The sequence below is a fragment of the Clupea harengus genome, chromosome 15, assembly GCF_900700415.2.
Source record: "Clupea harengus chromosome 15, Ch_v2.0.2, whole genome shotgun sequence".
NCBI classification, from domain to species: domain Eukaryota; kingdom Metazoa; phylum Chordata; class Actinopteri; order Clupeiformes; family Clupeidae; genus Clupea; species Clupea harengus.
In genome coordinates, this window is record NC_045166.1 from 8,601,401 (window position 1) to 8,618,570 (window position 17,170).

At 45.1% G+C, this 17,170-nt stretch overlaps 1 protein-coding gene across 12 annotated transcripts in view; it reads left to right on the plus strand.

Annotated features, from left to right (window-relative positions):
- The first annotated feature begins 2,076 nt into the window (after window positions 1-2,076).
- nrxn3b (neurexin 3b) overlaps window positions 2,077-17,170 on the plus strand; it is a 229,725-nt gene continuing 214,631 nt past the window's right edge. For 9 of the 12 annotated variants that reach the window (XM_042709849.1, XM_042709855.1, XM_042709853.1 and 6 more), the window contains exons 1-5: window positions 2,078-2,554; window positions 5,747-6,887; window positions 12,224-12,244; window positions 12,707-12,733; window positions 13,737-13,748. In XM_042709849.1, coding sequence (XP_042565783.1) covers window positions 6,191-6,887; window positions 12,224-12,244; window positions 12,707-12,733; window positions 13,737-13,748 — 757 coding nt within the window. In that variant the 5' untranslated portion in view covers window positions 2,078-2,554; window positions 5,747-6,190. Of the gene's footprint in view, window positions 2,555-5,746; window positions 6,888-12,223; window positions 12,245-12,706; window positions 12,734-13,736; window positions 13,749-17,170 lie in introns of all 12 variants that reach the window. The other 3 variants (XM_031581679.2, XM_031581683.2, XM_042709850.1) reach the window with 2 other exon arrangements.

Below are 17,170 nucleotides of genomic sequence, written 5' to 3' on the forward strand. Positions count from 1 at the left end.
GTGTGTATGTGTTTGTGTGCTTGTGTGTGTAGTTCACCACTGTTCCTTTGTGTGTAATAGTATGGAGAGGCATGAGTGGGACTGGGAGCTCATGGATTATGGATCGGCAGCAGCAGGTGGTACACTAGCACACAGTAGCGTTTTGGCGTGCGGAGGGCATTGTTCAATGAAGGCTTTGCTTTCAGGTTTTTTCACCTTCTCTCTTGTCTTCGGTCCTTTCTCTCTCTCCTTTCCGCCTCTCTCTCTCTCTCTCTCTCTCTCTCTCTCTCTCCTTAAACTCACTTTTTCATTTACTCTCACCAACATTTACATAGACACACACACACATACACATTCTTTCTGGCTTTCTCCATCTCTCTCTCATTCTCTCGCTCTCACACACACACACATACATAATCACACACACACACACATTCTTTCTGGCTTCCTCTCTCTCTCTCTCTCTCTCTCACCCACCGACAGATACACACACACACACACACACACACACACACACAAACACACAAACAGTACACACTGTTTCTGTTTGTGCACCCTGGAGAAGCTCCAAAGCCAGTGCTCTGGCGCAGGAAGGAAAATGAACAATGGCTGGTGTGGGGGAACTAGATGAGGTAATGCATGCAGCTCTTTCTGTGTATATCACTCTGTGTAACTAACACACACACACACAGGGACACACACAAACACACAGACATGCATACACACACACACACACACATACACGCGTGCACACACACATGTATATACACACATACACACACACACAATGATGCTGAAAGTGATGGTGAGGAGAGAGAAAGCCCATTGCGGACGCACACATCCTACGGCATGTAATTGATACCTCACCTCCGGTATCATATTCATATCCATCATTGCTCCATTCGGCGCACCTGGCTCTTGCAGCTGCAGGAATAATATATGTGCCCTGCAAGTGGAAGAGGCATACAGGCGCCCCTGAGTCCCTTCTCTCACGGCGCAAGCTGACACAGCGGTTAGTGAGAGAGAGTGGGCCATGGAGGAGAGGAGGAGATAGAAGGGGACTGGTTTACTAGTTGCATGCCTTTCACGTGTTGGCTGTTGTTTTGTTTTTATGTTTCATGCATTAGTATTTGTGTCATGTTTGTGTTTGTTTGTTTGTTTGTTTGTGTGTGTGCGCGCGTCTGTGTGTGCATACCTATATTGTGCATGTGTGGGGAGAGTATGGTCATTCCTGTGGAATTCTATGGTCATTCTATGTGGATTCCTTTAAAAGTTACACTGCAATAAAATAAAATGATAATATATCTTTGCTGCGCTTTTTACAGTAATGTATGGAAGGTTTGTGTGCTTTTCACTCTAACTGTAGTGTCTGTAGTCATGTTTTTGTTTATTCTTGTGTGAGTAGATAACTGGCATAAGTAAACAAAATAAGATATATTTTGTGTGTGTGTGTGTGTGTGTGTGTGTGTGTGTGTGCATGTGTTAGCATGCTGTTTTCTTATTACTTAATTTCTCTCCGTCTCTGAGGACTTGTGTGCTCTCTCATTAAGCAGCTGGAGTGATCTTTTCATTATCTTCTCCCGTTTAATTAGCCCATGAGAGCTACCTCATATGTCACTACACAAGATTAGCTTTGATCTAGCCCGTGACTGGCAGAGTCGGATTTAGACGTTAAAAATGCAGTTTCGAGAGGCTGTGGTTACTGCCATGCTCAATATGCACATGCAGCCTCTGCGATGTTACGTAAATAACCTTTGGTCAAGAACTTTTTCGAGGAAGTTGAACACAATAAATATAGAAATACACAGGATTTCCACAAAGGACAATCAGAAGAAGTTGTGCCAGAACTATGCTAAGAGGACAACTTTGCGTCAACTAACTGTTTCAGTCACATATAAACATACGCGCGCCGAGGTTGTCCTCAAGCCCATCGAGTAGAGGATTCAGTACCACGGAGAGCGAAACAAGTCGCCTACACTCGACTCGACCACGTGATACGGCCTTAATTACCTCTTTCCTGGGTTGTTTTATCATATTCACAAACAGTTGTTAAACCCAGAGTCCATAGTCGTTGTTATCAAATGTGGACCAGTGCTTTTTTGCAGGAAAACCAATACAAAGAAAGAGTTAAAATCACAAGAACATGAACATTTTGATATTAGCATTAGTGGCTCCTAAAACAGTCAGGACAGCTTAATTCGGGAATATAAGGAGACATTTGAACCAACGACATTAAGATGAAGTGCCCGTAGGAATCCAATTTGTCTGCTCTTGCTATGCCTTTAAATGGCGTGTTTGGGACTAAGTAGTGGGCGGAACGGCGGAGCTCGTGAGTGAGAATCTGGTGATAGGCCATCAGTCGCGCGGAGCGAAGTGCGCTTGGAAATGTTCGGAAACGCACGCAGGCTCACAGAAGCGCCGCTGAGCATCCCGCCTTGCTCGCTCTAACCTTCGCATCACCCCAGCATCACTGGCCAACTTACCTCTCGTGGACCTACACAAATCTTTCTTTCTTTCACTGTGTGGACTTTACAGGCTGGATTAGAATGATTGTCTTTTCCACGACGTAAAATTGGTAGGCATGTTTTCATTCAATAATGTGTTTTGAAAATAATTGCAATTACATGTCTGATGGCTCCTGTAATGATGAATGCAGTTTGGTCAAGTGTGTCATGATACTCACCGTCGGCACCCGACTTGTGTGTCTTTACAGAAATATTCTCATATTTTGGGTTTGCTTGGGTGAGCTTAAAGCGAGCTTTATGATACTCCGTACAAACGTGTCGAGCCTTTTCGACGTTCCTAAATATTTAATGTTAATATATTTACACAAAGAAGTTTCAGTGTGCTGTTTTATGAGGATAAATATATCAATTCTACCGGGGAGAGTTAAAAACAGTCTTAAAAAAGCAAACGGGCATGGAGACTTTCATTTCAGCCTCGGAAATATCACAGTAATACATCGTTGTAGAGGACCATCCGAGGAAGCGTACAGGACTTCTCTAGTCAGCCTGGCACCGTGCGTGAGGTCTCTTTAAAAATTAATACCGCGCAGTGACCATTAACCTAGTCATTTTGAGTGTTAACTCTTTTGTCCGTTGAAACACTGACATAAATGTGTGAGTACTGAGGATTTGTGTCCGGAATATAGATTTGTTATTCCACTGAGCGTCAAATGGGAAGAGGTAACTGTGGGCACAGGTCATTGTTGTACTTTTAAAAGGTATGTTTACATATAACTACATTTAATCAAATGTGCCACATTTTTAGAAATTATAATGCCGTGACCTTAAATGTTTTTGCTCTGGAAATTCCAGTCTCGATATTTTTAATATGCAGAGGGCTTATGTGGCTTAGAACTGAACATTTAGAGGTAAAAGAGAGATCCTCGTCGTAATTCTCTGATCAAATGCATGTCAAGCAATGCGTGGCGTGATTTGATGTCAATTAAACCGTCCTCCTCGATGGGGGGAAAAATCCGCTCCCGGTGGAATTTGACAGAGCCCGAGCGCTGCTGGAAGGAGCCAGGTCTCAGGATGTGCTCTGGAGTGGCTGAAATCTGCACGGGATAAAAGCCGCTTTCAAAAAATCAACCGTAATAATACCAGCGGAATAATTTAGACCAATCTATTTACATTTCCTTCTTGCCCCTTTCAAGATGTCCCATGTCCTTAAAAAGAGTCACCACCATCATCATAATAATCACCATTCCAAACAAATGTTTTCTTTATCAATTTAGCCAAAAGTGACCCCCTTTTTATCCTCAAATTCACCTCTTCCCGTGCCTTTGGAAGATGACCAGTTGTGTCAGCCCTGTGCTGTGCTGTGCTGTGTGTTAAGTCCATCAGGCTTAGTGCAGTGTTCTGAAAACAGGGCCAGGCCCACTGCTGGTGAGACAGACATGATGTAGAGGCTCCCTATCCACATACAGCTGGTGCTGCTCTCCTCCTCTATGGCTCTCTATCTCATTATTCCATGGGCCAAAAAAATCTTTTCACAAGGTGCACGTCTTGGTGTGAATAACGGCTTCACCCGTGATCAGACTATATTACATTCACTCGTGCATTCCTATCTACCAGTGAAATATTTTTTTCCGGGTGTTTTGAGATACCGCACCCCAAAATAACAACTGTGGAATTTACTCACACTCCTTGAGGTGCTGGAGATCGGTGCTTAAAAAAACACAGAAATCAAAAGTCAGAGATGACCACGTACTCAAGACAGAACTGAGCAGTGTTTGGTCCTTAGACCTTCATCAAAGCTTCATGAATAGAACTGATGAAGCGCTAAGAACTGAAAGATCAGCTGAAATAAACGACTAGTTTTGGGCCTTAGTGAATAGACATCTCTGGTTTCTGGTTTCAGAGTATCTCATTTAAAAAATGTCCTCTAGACTTCACAAGGGATCATTTTGTTGAGTGGAAATTTTTATGTGCGGTCCTTTTTTTTCTCTCCAGCTAAAGCTTGTCAGGAGGACCAGTGGCTCCGTGTCCGTTCCAGTTCATTTAATTTGCTCCTTATTATTTGTCACCCGATGCGGCTGTCTTATGCATGTAATAAATCCTACCACCCCCAACCCAATCCCCCACCCCACCCTTCTGTTCATTGCCAGTGGACTGATGCCGGTTGTCATTTGGAGCTCGAGATTGTATTGTGTTTCAGGAGGCTGGTTTTACTGGAGGTCCAGCTGGAGCTCACACCAGGGGAGTGCGGCCTGCCTCCCACCCCAGTGAGCCTCGCACATTCTCCAGCTAGCTCCCTTCAGTCCTTTTCACCTTTTAGAGTTTCTTGAAAGGGCTGCCTAACCACACGGGGTGAAAAAGAAAACGAGAGAGAGAGAGAGAGAGAGAGAGAGACAGTAAGAGAGAGCAAAAAAAAATGGGCAGGCCTGTTGTCGTCAGAAATGCACTTGATGCATTAATGGCAGGGTATCGGTTACCTGAACCCAATACAAGAGCTCCCCTGGCTGGGTTGTATTAAGTATTCAGGACAGGTGGTTCAGGGGACTATTGTGTTCCACTGCACTGGAACTGGTCCTATTGGTTGAGCTATTGTCTAGGAGAACTCACTGGCAAACCAGATGCATAGGCTGGCGTGTGGGTTGAGAAGTATGCAAACACGGTGTAAGGTTTCTATATGAATCATCAGGCATCTGTATAGTACTTGGCAAACATTAAAGGAGAACACTGGCTGGAAAAGAAAGATGAGATTGATTTTGAAATGGTTTGCAAAGCCCATGACTTGATCATGGTTGGCTTATTTAAGTTATTGTGATGGAAGAGATGTATAAATTCAATATATAATAAATAAATAATAAAATAATAAATTATATATAATATAATTTCATGTCTGCCTATGGAAGATGTGCCCAAAGAATGACAAAAACACCACAATCCAGCAAGATGCAGCTGTTTGAAAGTGGGGTCATTGTCTGTAGAAAATCCACAAAAATGTACACCGTTTTACTTGTTCATGTTCGACAATTTAAGAAGCAAAACTGCTTTTGCATTAGCATTTACAAGCAATTATAGTTCCAAGTGGTCCCTCGACTGCAGTTTTGCATATAATATCAATGCATGCTTTAACAGTGCTTCATCATAAATCAGCAATTCTGTAAGTCAATCTTCCTAAACTCTTACAATCCCGTTGGTTCAGCATTTAATTCTCATCCTACTTTAGTTTTTTTCATTTGTGCTTAATTTGTGTGTTTATTGAAGGAACATATTTGTGTATGACTAATCAACTGTAACCCCTTTGTCCTTGCCAGTTGTATGATCCGGGCATCAAGGCGAAGGCAATGGGGCAATACTTCAGATCTAAATCCAACATGGAGGCCGTGAATTTTAACCCAGTCAGTCGTCTCAAAGGAATGTCATCTGACAAGCCACTCTAACGTCAAGTGAGCACCCCGAGACAAAGCCGTGCTCTCCTCAGTCCCATTCACCCCAGAGGGAATACAACTCTACCCCTGCTCCTGGAGTCTGGATTTCACAGGGGGGAGTATCTAGCCATGTAAATGGCCTCAGCGTACTCACAGTCTTTTTTTGTCCGCTGGAATTGATTCGAAGGATTCCACTTCCAACACCCAAGCACAGATGACGGGAATACACTAGACGCACTTTACCTCACATTCAATCCCCTGTATTGGAAAGGTGTTCCATCAGACTCCCAGGAGTTTCATAGTTGATGACATATTTTTCTTTTTAATACAATGAATCCACCCAGCTTTCCTCACTGCGTGTGCCTGGTGCTCTGTGGTCTCCTAGGCCTGGGCTCAGGCATGGAGTTCCCGGGCTTGGAGGGCCAGTGGGCACGCTACCTGCGCTGGGACGCGAGCACACGCAGTGACCTGAGCTTCCAGTTCAAGACGCGGGCGTCCGAGGGCCTGGTGCTCTACTTCGACGACGGCGGCTACTGTGACTTCCTGCTGCTGAGCGTGGCCGAGGGCCGCCTGCAGCTGCGCTTCAGCGTGGACTGTGCCGAGACCACCGTCACGTCCGACAAGTTGGTCAACGACAGCCGCTGGCACTTCGCCACACTTAGCCGCCACAACCTGCGCACGCTGCTGGCGCTCGACGGCGAGACAAAGGCCGACGAGGTGCGGCCTGAGCGACAGTTCATGAAGATCGTCAGCGACCTGTACGTGGGCGGCGTGCCGCAGGACATCCGGCCCGCCGCGCTCACCGTGCCCTCGGTGAAGGAGATGACGCCATTCAAGGGGATTATTACGGACCTGAGCTACGGGAACCAGGTGCCCACGAGGATGGGCAGCGCAAAGGTGCGGCTGGAGATGGAGGGCCTGTGCACGGAGAACCCCTGCGACAACGGAGGCAGCTGCACCATGGCTGACGGAGAACCGTACTGCGACTGTTCCAGAACCGGATATGTAGGTCGATACTGCAACGAACGTAAGTGACCTCTATCTTTCTTTTTTGTTTACTCTGGTCTACCATGGTTCATCTTGAAGTGATCATTACTCAGAACACATTGTAAATTCCATTAAATTCCATGAAATTCTATGTTTTGTAACAATTGTTTTTTCATTACAATTGACAATTATTTTTGAATGCACTATAGATATCCTGTTGTCATAACATACAATGCAAGCTATGCTTTAATGAATGTTTCTGATGTTAACCACACAGAGCTTTGTTGTCACTCAGTGGTCATGTGGACTGAACAGGCAGTGCCTGTGACAGGTCCGTCTGTATTGTTCTGTCTTGTGGGGACGCATGCTGGTAACATGCCCAGTGTGTAACCTCACAGTGTCAGATCACAGTGGATGCCTCCTCTGATCCGCCTGCCAACAAAGGTGGCCGCCTTGGGATTCGGATGTGTCCGCTTTTGTCGCACAAAAGTGATAAAAGATTAAAAAAAAAGACTCTCTCCCATTTCTGACAGTAGTTTTTTTGAGCTAAAGGATGAAGTTCCTTCATACTGAGTGTGTGGATGTAGTTAATTGCACAGATGGTAAGATATACACGCTTTTTTGTCTTACAGCTGTGAGAAGACAATGTTATACAAATATTAAGTTACTGTCAGTTCTGTTTTTCTCCAAAAACGATTCAGCCCCTGCACACTGTAAAGAATCCAGAAGGTACACGGTGATTTAAACCAATAAGGTTTTACCTCTCCACTTCTCTGCCAAGATGGCTTCTGCTAAGCATCTGATTAAAGCGTAGCCCTCACAGTGAAACCACTGCGTATCTCTTCTTCAGCTGGGTGGGTTGACGGTGTGTCGAGACCTACTTTAAATTACTTTCACTGCTGACTCACTATGTATGTGTGGTATGACTCAGTGATTTTAAAAAGAAAAAAATGCACACTGAACACTCCCAAATTATATTTGCAGGACTTTGTCGGGGGGGAGGGCAACTGCCCTGGGTATTGTGTTCTTTTCAGAGTGAATTTGGAATGAAAGTATCAAGTTTATTTGGTGCATTTGTAGCATTGCTGTATTTTGTGGTATTTTCTAAATGGGTGGCTATGATAGAGGGGAAAAGCCAAGGGCCAATGGCATGGAACCGTCTTTCCCATCCTGAGCTGTTTCTACTTGTTCCATGCCCTGTTGGCCTGTCATGGCTGTTCAGCTCCTAAGATCGTTGATGAGGAGATGTGCCTTGTTGACAGGGACCACTGGCTAGCATCTCCTCAGCGCAACCGTGTACCCAAATGACCCAGCTGGATGTAGCAACTTGTGATTCACATTCAGAGTCAACCACTAGGCTGCATGTCGTCTCAGCTGGTGGCACAGACATACAAAAGATGCCCCGCCATGATGGCAGTATGTAGCAGTACCCAAATACTAGGGTCATGCAATGGCAATTAAAGGTGCAGTCTGTGATTATAATCCAGTACATTTTTTGTCAAATTCCTCTAGCTATCTATTCAGCACGTACGCTCAAAAAAGTGCAGTGTTTGTACACAGTCCCGGCTCTGTAAAGGGGAAACAAACATCATTTGATTGGCTGTTGAGCTCATATATCAATAACCTTTTGCCAAAATCACAGACTGCATCTTTAAGGTCTCGTTTGAAGGATACAACCACAAGTAACCTCAGAAGTATTTTTTTCACATTTGGGCTGTAAGCACTGGTATGAAGGGAGGATTCTATCATTCCCATTGCTGGTTGAGACCTGGGCCACGCAAATACATTAACTGATGCAGCTGATTGTTGATTGGGGCTTCAGAAGAGAACAAGCATACTGTAATTAGTAGGGATAATGAGAAGAGAAATGGCCAATTTGCCCATGAAACCAGGGGACAAATAACAGCTCTGACAGACTGATAACATTCCCCTCCCCCACTCTCGAATGTCTGCAGCGCGGGCAGCCGACGCGGCAGACGCAACAGCGTATGCTTCCCGCCTCTCGCCGTATGCTGCGGCCCCTGCCACACTCTGGCCTCATTATAACAAGTTGTTTTTCGACGCTATGTTTATTGGCTCTTGGAAGGAAAAGAAAAGAAAAAGAAAAAGAAAAAGAAAAAGAAAAAAAAAAAACACATCCAGTTTAATGGTTGTGTTTGTAAGTGAGTGATGTAAGCAATCTGTCGGACCTGTGAGGCCTTGTAACGGAGACAGCCTGGCCTTCCGAAGCAACAAGCCTCCAAAGGCCCTAAGAGCATGCAGATGGTGCAGGCGGCCTCCCTTCATCTGCAGTCCATAGAATTAGCTTTAAAGTTACAGTAGATTTTAGCATTTAGCTTCTGAATCAGTTCCCAGCTTCAACAGCAGGCCACTGATGGAACAGGTCCAGTTCTGATCCGCTCCAGGGGCCACTACTACGGCGTGGTGGGAGTGTGGTCCCGGTGACACACTGAAAACGTGGTCCCAGTCACAAAGCTTCCTTAAACCCATGACGCGAGCAGATTAAAAACAATAAGCGCTCGCTCACATAACACATGTTCAATCTGCCCTGCTGTGTGGAGATCAGGAAATATCAGTGACAAGCGAAGCCAGGATGAAGGGCTGCAATCAATCACCAATCACTGTCAGAGCTCATCAGAGAAGGCTGTTATTGAAGTATGCATGCCGTTTGATCAGTAGCCTAAGAAAATGTAAATGGATTTATAATGAACAGCATAGTTATTAGGGGAGATAGTTGTAACACGTTCTGCTTTTTTGTACTATATATGTAAGTAAAATGTATGTAAAAATGTAACTGAGTAGCTAATATACTCCCAGCCGACCTCTCCTTATAGAATATATGTTGGAATATAACACAATAATTGGAATATAACACAGCTGCAAATAGTTATAATGGCCTCTAGATTGGAAATCACTGATTACAACCAACTTGGCAAAATCTTGTGCATATCTTAAACATTACAAAGTTGCCCCACAAAACGACTTCTGATTGAGACAAAAGCCGAAATTTTGAAGGTAGCACGCTGATGCCATCACACATGTATTCTATGAGTTTCATTGTTTTACACGTTAGACTCGATCTGATAAATTAAGCGAGTTACACCTGCCCCTTTGTTACATCCTAACACGACAGATGTGAGACACACTCAAATCTATTTTTGGCCATTTCTGATTGCTTTGAACTGTTTGACTAGTGCACTTCCACAGTCATGACATGACAAGTAGCCTACCTGGAGTTGTTTTAGTGTAATATGTCAAAATATTTGTAAATATTTTTCGACCGTGGCACGAAAATGACTCCATCTCCATAATTGGTTTATTGATTTAGACCTCAGCAGTATGCAGTCTCTGAAGCCATTCTGGTGGTAAGTCCACAGTTCAATGCCCATTCTGAAAGATCACTCAGTAATTATGGTTGAAAACGCAGGTAATTAAAGGATGGGGCGAGCAAACTGTTAAACAAATGTCAAAATGGTGCTCAGAAGCTTAGCAGTGGGGATTAATATATACACATGAAAAAAACCACAGTTACAATAATCTTACTTTGAAAGTAGGTCGATAAAAAAAGGAGGGGGAAATGACTCGAAGTGGGCATTTGTGTATCAGCCCCAAGCTGAAAATGATGTTTGGAATTTAGTCTTATGCTGGAAAATAGACCAGAGGATTAGGCTAGGACAACATGTCATGGGGGAGATAGAGCTGCTTCATCTACTCGTCACGTGAAACACAAGCTTTATGGGCGTGTGAGAACACTGCGCTTAACTATCGCCTCCCAGCCAGACTCACTGCTATATTCTGGACGTAAGTAAGTTCACGACACAGTAGCTTAGCTCTGGTGAACAACCGTGTCGTTACATGTTGACCTGACCCTGTTCATCTGAACTAGAGCTCACGTCAAGTCAAAGATCACCATTTTGTTTGCGCAATTAGTCGCTGTGAACCTCAGCAGTGGGAGATGTTTTACGTCTGCAGTCTGTGCCTAAACCACATCTGCATTCCATGTCATCTCTTCTCTCTCGTTTGTCTTGACAATGTTATGAGTATTTTTTCACAAGTATCGGAAGGGAAAAAAAATATTATAATGTAGTTAGCAGGGGTATGCCAGTCTTCTTTCATATCCACTTGGCAGAGGAACTAGAAGCACGGTTTCCCGGTCGCTGTAGAGGCAGTGATCAGAGCCCGGAAGCTAATTAATCGTCAAATGAATATCTGATATCGCTCATTAAGAGGCACTTTGAACATCTTATGCAATCTGCCTTCATTATTAAGATATTTTTTTGATTTCCACAGCCACTTGTTGCTACCCGGCACTGATTTAAGAAACTAGTGGACATCCAGGCTAGCATGTTCCACTTAATGTCTGTGATGACCGCTCAGAGAAACTGAAATGAGGTAGTGTATGCAGAAGCAAACATATTTGGATATGCAGACATTTAAAGCAATGTAATACAGTAATACGCTAGCTTTTCCCCCAGCTGTTTTTGTTATCTTTGCTTTTTTATTTTGCTGTTGCAGCAATCTAAGTAGCTATTAAATCCATTTTAGCTGTTGTACATTTAGCATAGGCCGCCTTCGTTGTTGCCATCCTGCTATCTTACTTTAGGCCATAAGAGTCTTGCTGGAGTTTTCCTCCTCTGACATATGGTGACATGGTTTCCCCTGGGAGTCTTCAGTGTGCATTTATGAGTCAATGGTTAACCAGCTGTTAAGAGTGTTTTTTACCATACTGTGTGTGTGTGAGAGTGTGTGAGGACCGACTTGTGGTCATATGTCCACATGATTCTCTGTGTGTGTACGCTTGTGTATCTACTGCATGTGTGCGTGCACACACTGTATATGTGTGAGCTGTGTGTCCTGTGTGAATGAGTGGGTATTCTGTGTGTACATTCACACATCTTTGTGGGTCAGCAGCGAGAATAATTCCTGTAGGTCCTGGTAGGGTCCAGAGATCCACAAACCTCACAACCTCATAAATCCGATGCCCCCATGATGAGGAGCTGGCCCTGCGGCCTGCTGGGATTTATGTCCTTTTAATGGGTATGTGGGGCGCACTGTGGCATACCTGGCATGGAATATTCCAGAATGCCTGTAGCAATATTCATAATGTTCTGGAGTTGTTTGTTACAATGTCAATCTGATTCCCTGAAATGATGGGACAGATGTATGTTGATCTTTTCCCCTTCTCTTCACAGGTTTGGTGTTCTTATTTAATAAAATTTTCGTTTTGAGCAGGCATGCACAGGGGCAAGCTTTTGTCCCTTGCATGACAAACCACTGATAGTGAGTTACTGTTTGCATGATAGCTCACATGCAAACTAATGCAGAGTGCCTCTAATACTGCAAATCTCTCCTTTCTTTTTTTTGCTGTCTCCATAGCTGTGGCAAACAGAAGCCCAGGTGAGTTTTGAGTTGTAAATAGGACACAGGACTAAAGTAGCCGCACAAGGGAGTGCAGATAAATTCATGTGTCTAAACCAGAATTGAGTAATTCAACAGCAACTGAAACAATCTGTGCTTAAAAATAAATTTACTCTGTACAATTTTTGCCTATGTATTGTCATATTGAAAGTGTAAACTGCACTTTAATGTAACAGAGAAGTTAGTTTGTTTATTGTTTATTGTATCTAGAAGAACAGGAAATTCCTCTTTCAAATGCTGGACTTTTCTTTAGCAAAAAAGCTGTTCTGTGCATTTTGGAAAGCTTTGACATAAGTGTGGCTGCCATGTTCTTGCCTTCTGTGGCAAAGCATGAGTGTTTGCAATACCACAGTTGTATTGGTGTCGGTGTTCTCTCTGCTGAATTCCTCTATGCTTTTCTCTCTCCTTCTCTACCTCTTTATCCCTCCTTCTTCTTTCAAGGTTTCGCACACATGAAGGCCCAGCCAGGTATGCTTTCTTCTCACGTTTTGTATTTGTACTCTCAAGCTTGTCCATTGATCTACTATGTTGGTTTTGTTGTGTGTGTGTGTGTGTGTGTGTGTGTGTGTGTGTGTGTGATCCTACTGCATGTTTACCTGTTTTTGTTGTTGTCAAAAAGGCGTAGCTAAGGCTAGCACAGCATGGTGTGTGCTCCTGTGCACCCCCCACCCGTACTCTCATCGCATCATTTCCTGTTTACAGGCGCGGTTGAAACCATTCCAGGGTAACCTCCGCAAGCACAATCACTTGCCTTTTCTCCCCTTTAGTTTAATTCTTTTCTCTGTTTTTTTTAAATGTATTTCCCATCCCTCTCAAACGGTGGAAGGTGTTGTTAGCAGCTCTCTGTGCCGGCACTCTACGTTCCTTAGATGGCTTTCATGCTTGAGATGCGGAAGCCTGGGCGCCTCATTAAATAATACATCTCGGAGCCGTCCGATGTCCAATAGCGGTGCGTGGAAAACTCTGTGCATGACTCACGCCCCGCCGGGTCACCCAAGTAATAGGAGCTCGTCAGCCGCCCGCCGCACATCGCGGTGTGGCTTGACGCGACTCGGCCCCTGCCAGGGAGGGGATGCAGGGCCGCTCCACCAGGTGTAAGGCTCCATGTCATTGCATGAACTTCACAGTGCGGCTGTGTGTGTGTGTGGTTTGTGCTCGCCTTGTTATCTCCCTGTCTAATGCCATGGCATCGTTAGTTGCACTGTTCCTCTCTCTGTCTCTCTCTCTCTCAGTCTTTCTCATACTCTTTCTATATTAATATATATGTCTAATCCCTTGTCTTTCTCTCTCTGTCTCTCTGTCTCTCTCTCTCTCAGTCTTTCTCATACTCTTTCTATATTAATATACCTGTCTAATCCCTTGTCCTTCTCTCTTCTCTCTCTGGTCTCTTGTATGCACCAATCATGGATCTCTCTTTCTCTCTGTCTACCCTGTCTGTCACCTGTGGATCCTCCCCTCTCCCTCTCCGTAGGTAGAAGCAGAGGTACTGCACACTTTCCTTACTTTCTATCTTTCTATCTATCACTTTTTTGTTTTGCTCATGGATTCTGTGAAGACTGGATGATCAAATGTGTGATTCAGCACAGCAGTGATTTAGTTATTTTAATGACCACACACACACACACACACACACACACTCAGGGAGGGAGAGAGAGAGAGTGAAACAGAATGACTGAGTGACTGAGTGTATATGTGTGAGTTAAGTTACAGATGAATATGTATAGGAGCTGTATGTATATATATCCAAATAGGAGCCAAGTTTTGCATGCAGCTGTCGCCAGTATGAGATCGCATTTGTTATAGAACAGTCACTGTGCTCATGTGCTGTCTCATTTGCTGTCATGGAACAATTTCCATTCCGACTTTTCCTCCATGTGACTGCATGGAAGGATGGATGGCGTGAAGGTTCTCTCCCTCTCTCTCTCTCTCTCCCGCTTTCTCTCTCTCTCTTGCTTTCTCTCTCTCTCTCCCTCCCTCTCTCTCTCTCTCTCTCTTTCTCTCTCTCTCTCTGTGTCATTTTCTCTTTCTGATGCTTTGTTTCACTCCACCGAGATAAAGAGGAAAAAAAAACAGTTATGTTTGCAGGAGTGTTTAATTATTCAGATAGCACTGGGGGAAGCAGAGTGTGTTGGCCTTGAGAGAGAAGTGGAGCATGCTATTAAAACAGCCCATTCCTCCAGCCCCCGACTTTCGTCTTGGCGCTTTTTTTCTTCTTCAGTAAAACGGCAGTTCTCCCGTAATTGACTAAATGACTCCACGGAAGCCTGGTGTGTGTGTGTGCACGCGCGTGTGTGTGATACGCTTAGCTCAGGACTGGCGTCGCAGAAAACGTTCTCCCCCTGTGTGTTTTCGGAGGTGTGTGTGTGACCGTGAGACGTCACACCACGCGCTGCTGCCTGGGCAAAAAAAGAGAAAAAAACAAAACCATGGAAATGTCAGACGTGGGAAGTGCTGAAGGCAGGCAGCAGGGTTGAGCTCAGCTCGGACTCAGTCTTGTGTTGGCGGGAACCTGGAGGGAGGAGAGAGGAAGAGGAAGGAGGAGATGGGGCTGCTGTGCTCTGCGTCAATGGTGCCGACGCCAAACCACACGTCTCCAGTGGGCATAAGAAGCACCTTGGCCCCGATGCCCACATCCCAGCTAAGCTTGATGCCACCCTATCCTCTCCCCCCCCCTCACGCATGCACACATACAGACATACACACACACACACAAACATGCCCACACACACATACAGACATACACACACATATACACACACACACACACACGCACACATACAGACACATACGCACACATACAGACATACACACACACACCACATGCCCACACTCACACACAAGCATATTCACACACAAACAGACATACACACACGCACTGCAGGGGGAAAGGTCACTCTGGCCGCGTCAGGGTTACGAAACACCTCATGTCCGACACGCTTTACAGCTTCTTTTTTTTTCTCCCTCCCTCCCTCTTTCTTCCCTTCCTCATTTCCCTCAAAGATGATTGGACAGGGGTTATTCATGTTTCTGCAGCTCGACCCAAACCCCTGGCTTTATCTAGGGCATTGAAGAGAGAGCAGTGTGGATGTGTGCGTGTGTGTGTGTGTGTGTGTGTGTGTGTGTGGATGTGTGTGTGTGTGTGTGTGTGTGTTGGGCTGTGTATTCGCCTCTGTTCCTACTCATGTTGAGCGCAGGCAGAAAGATGAGCCCTCACATGGCTCTGCTGAGCTCACTCCGGCCCCTGATCCTGGAGCAGAGGAGTCCAGTGACCCCCGCAGGCCTGAGGGGCCCTGAGGCCTCACCGCCACTGACCACATCACAAGACAACACGGCTCCCTGGCTGGCTCCCGCCCTCCGTCAGGTCACGACCATGACTACGCCGAATGCCCCCGTAGAGACAGACGGAGAGAGACAGAGAAAGCAGGAAGGAGGGAGGGAGAGGGAAAGAGTGCAGGAAAGACAGAGAGCAGGAGGAGGGGAAAGAGACAGACAGAAAGGGCGGATGTGAGAAAGAGAGGGAGATTGAGAGAAAGAAAGAGAGAGAGCCATATATCTGCCTTGCAGAGGAAGAGACAGACTGCCCACAGCAGACACTGTGCCTGTAGATTAAATTAGCCCATGCTCTACAGTTTTCAGGCAGAAGGATGTATTCTGCTGGCAGCATTGTACACATTGTACACAGAATGTCTTGTAATTAGGTGTTAGGACTAATCATTTAATAATTGATAACTAATGATTTGATCATTTGAATGTGGCTTTTTGGTGCTGGATATAAGGTATGTAGAGCAGTAGGAGGATAAACGTGAGTAATGAAGGTAGGGAGCATGAGACCATCAGAGAGAGAGAGAGGAAGAGTATATGAGGGAGAGAGAGAGAGAGAGAGAGAGAGAGAGAGAGAAAGAGTGCTAGGAAAGCGTCAATATGACGGGAAAGTTCACTGTTGCTGTGAAGATGATAAGGATTAAAGGGCAGGGTGAGGTCAGCCATGCTGTGGAATCACACACACACACACACACACACACACACACACACACACACACACACACACACACACACACACACTTACCATCATTCAGTAGATCAGGCTGAGGCTATACCATGATCAAAGATGCTATACCATGACTCTCCCTCTCTCTCTCTGTCTGATGTATCTGACTGTCTGCCAGAGCACTCCATATTTGAGTGAGTGCTATCTCCCCACAGCCCCCCCTGGCAGAAACACATCATCATTTGAGGTCAGCCTCACAGTCTGCCTGCTCGAGGAGAAAAGGTCCTTTTATCAGAAAAAACAGTGAACTCTTTCCCCGAATCCTCTCTACATCTCCTCTTTTCTCTTCTCTCCTCCTGTCATCTCTTTCTTTCAACCCCTTCCCCCCCTCCCCAAGAGATGCAGGACCTAATTGAGCCCTGATCCCTCTCTTGTTTGGGGCTTCTTAATGCCCGACACTTTCATGATAAGGCTGTCATTGCTTTTTCCACTTGTTGTTTTTTTTCTTCTTTTCATTTCCTTTTTTTCCACTGTGGTGCCTTTTGACCTCTGAGTTCATTAGAGTGCCCCCCCCCCCCACCTCTATCTCTCTCTCTCTCTCTCCCTTTCTTTCACTCTGTGGCGTGTGTGTTTGTGTGCGTCAGCGGTTGCATAACGTGGCCAGTGCATCGCCGCATGTCTCTGTGTTTGGGTCTGACGGCTGCTGATGACGGAGGCTGGTTTAAGCAGTCTGCCTCAGCATTGGTGTAGCCTGGTGCTGTGCTGCCTTACAAAAAATCAAGAGATATTGTTTATCGCCTTTAAAAATACATGTTACATTGTGATATTTCAAACACTATTTTTCAATTGCTGCCAGTCGCTGCCATTTTTTAGCTGCTTCAGTTGCTAAATTAGATAGCAATTGCTTCTTGATGTTT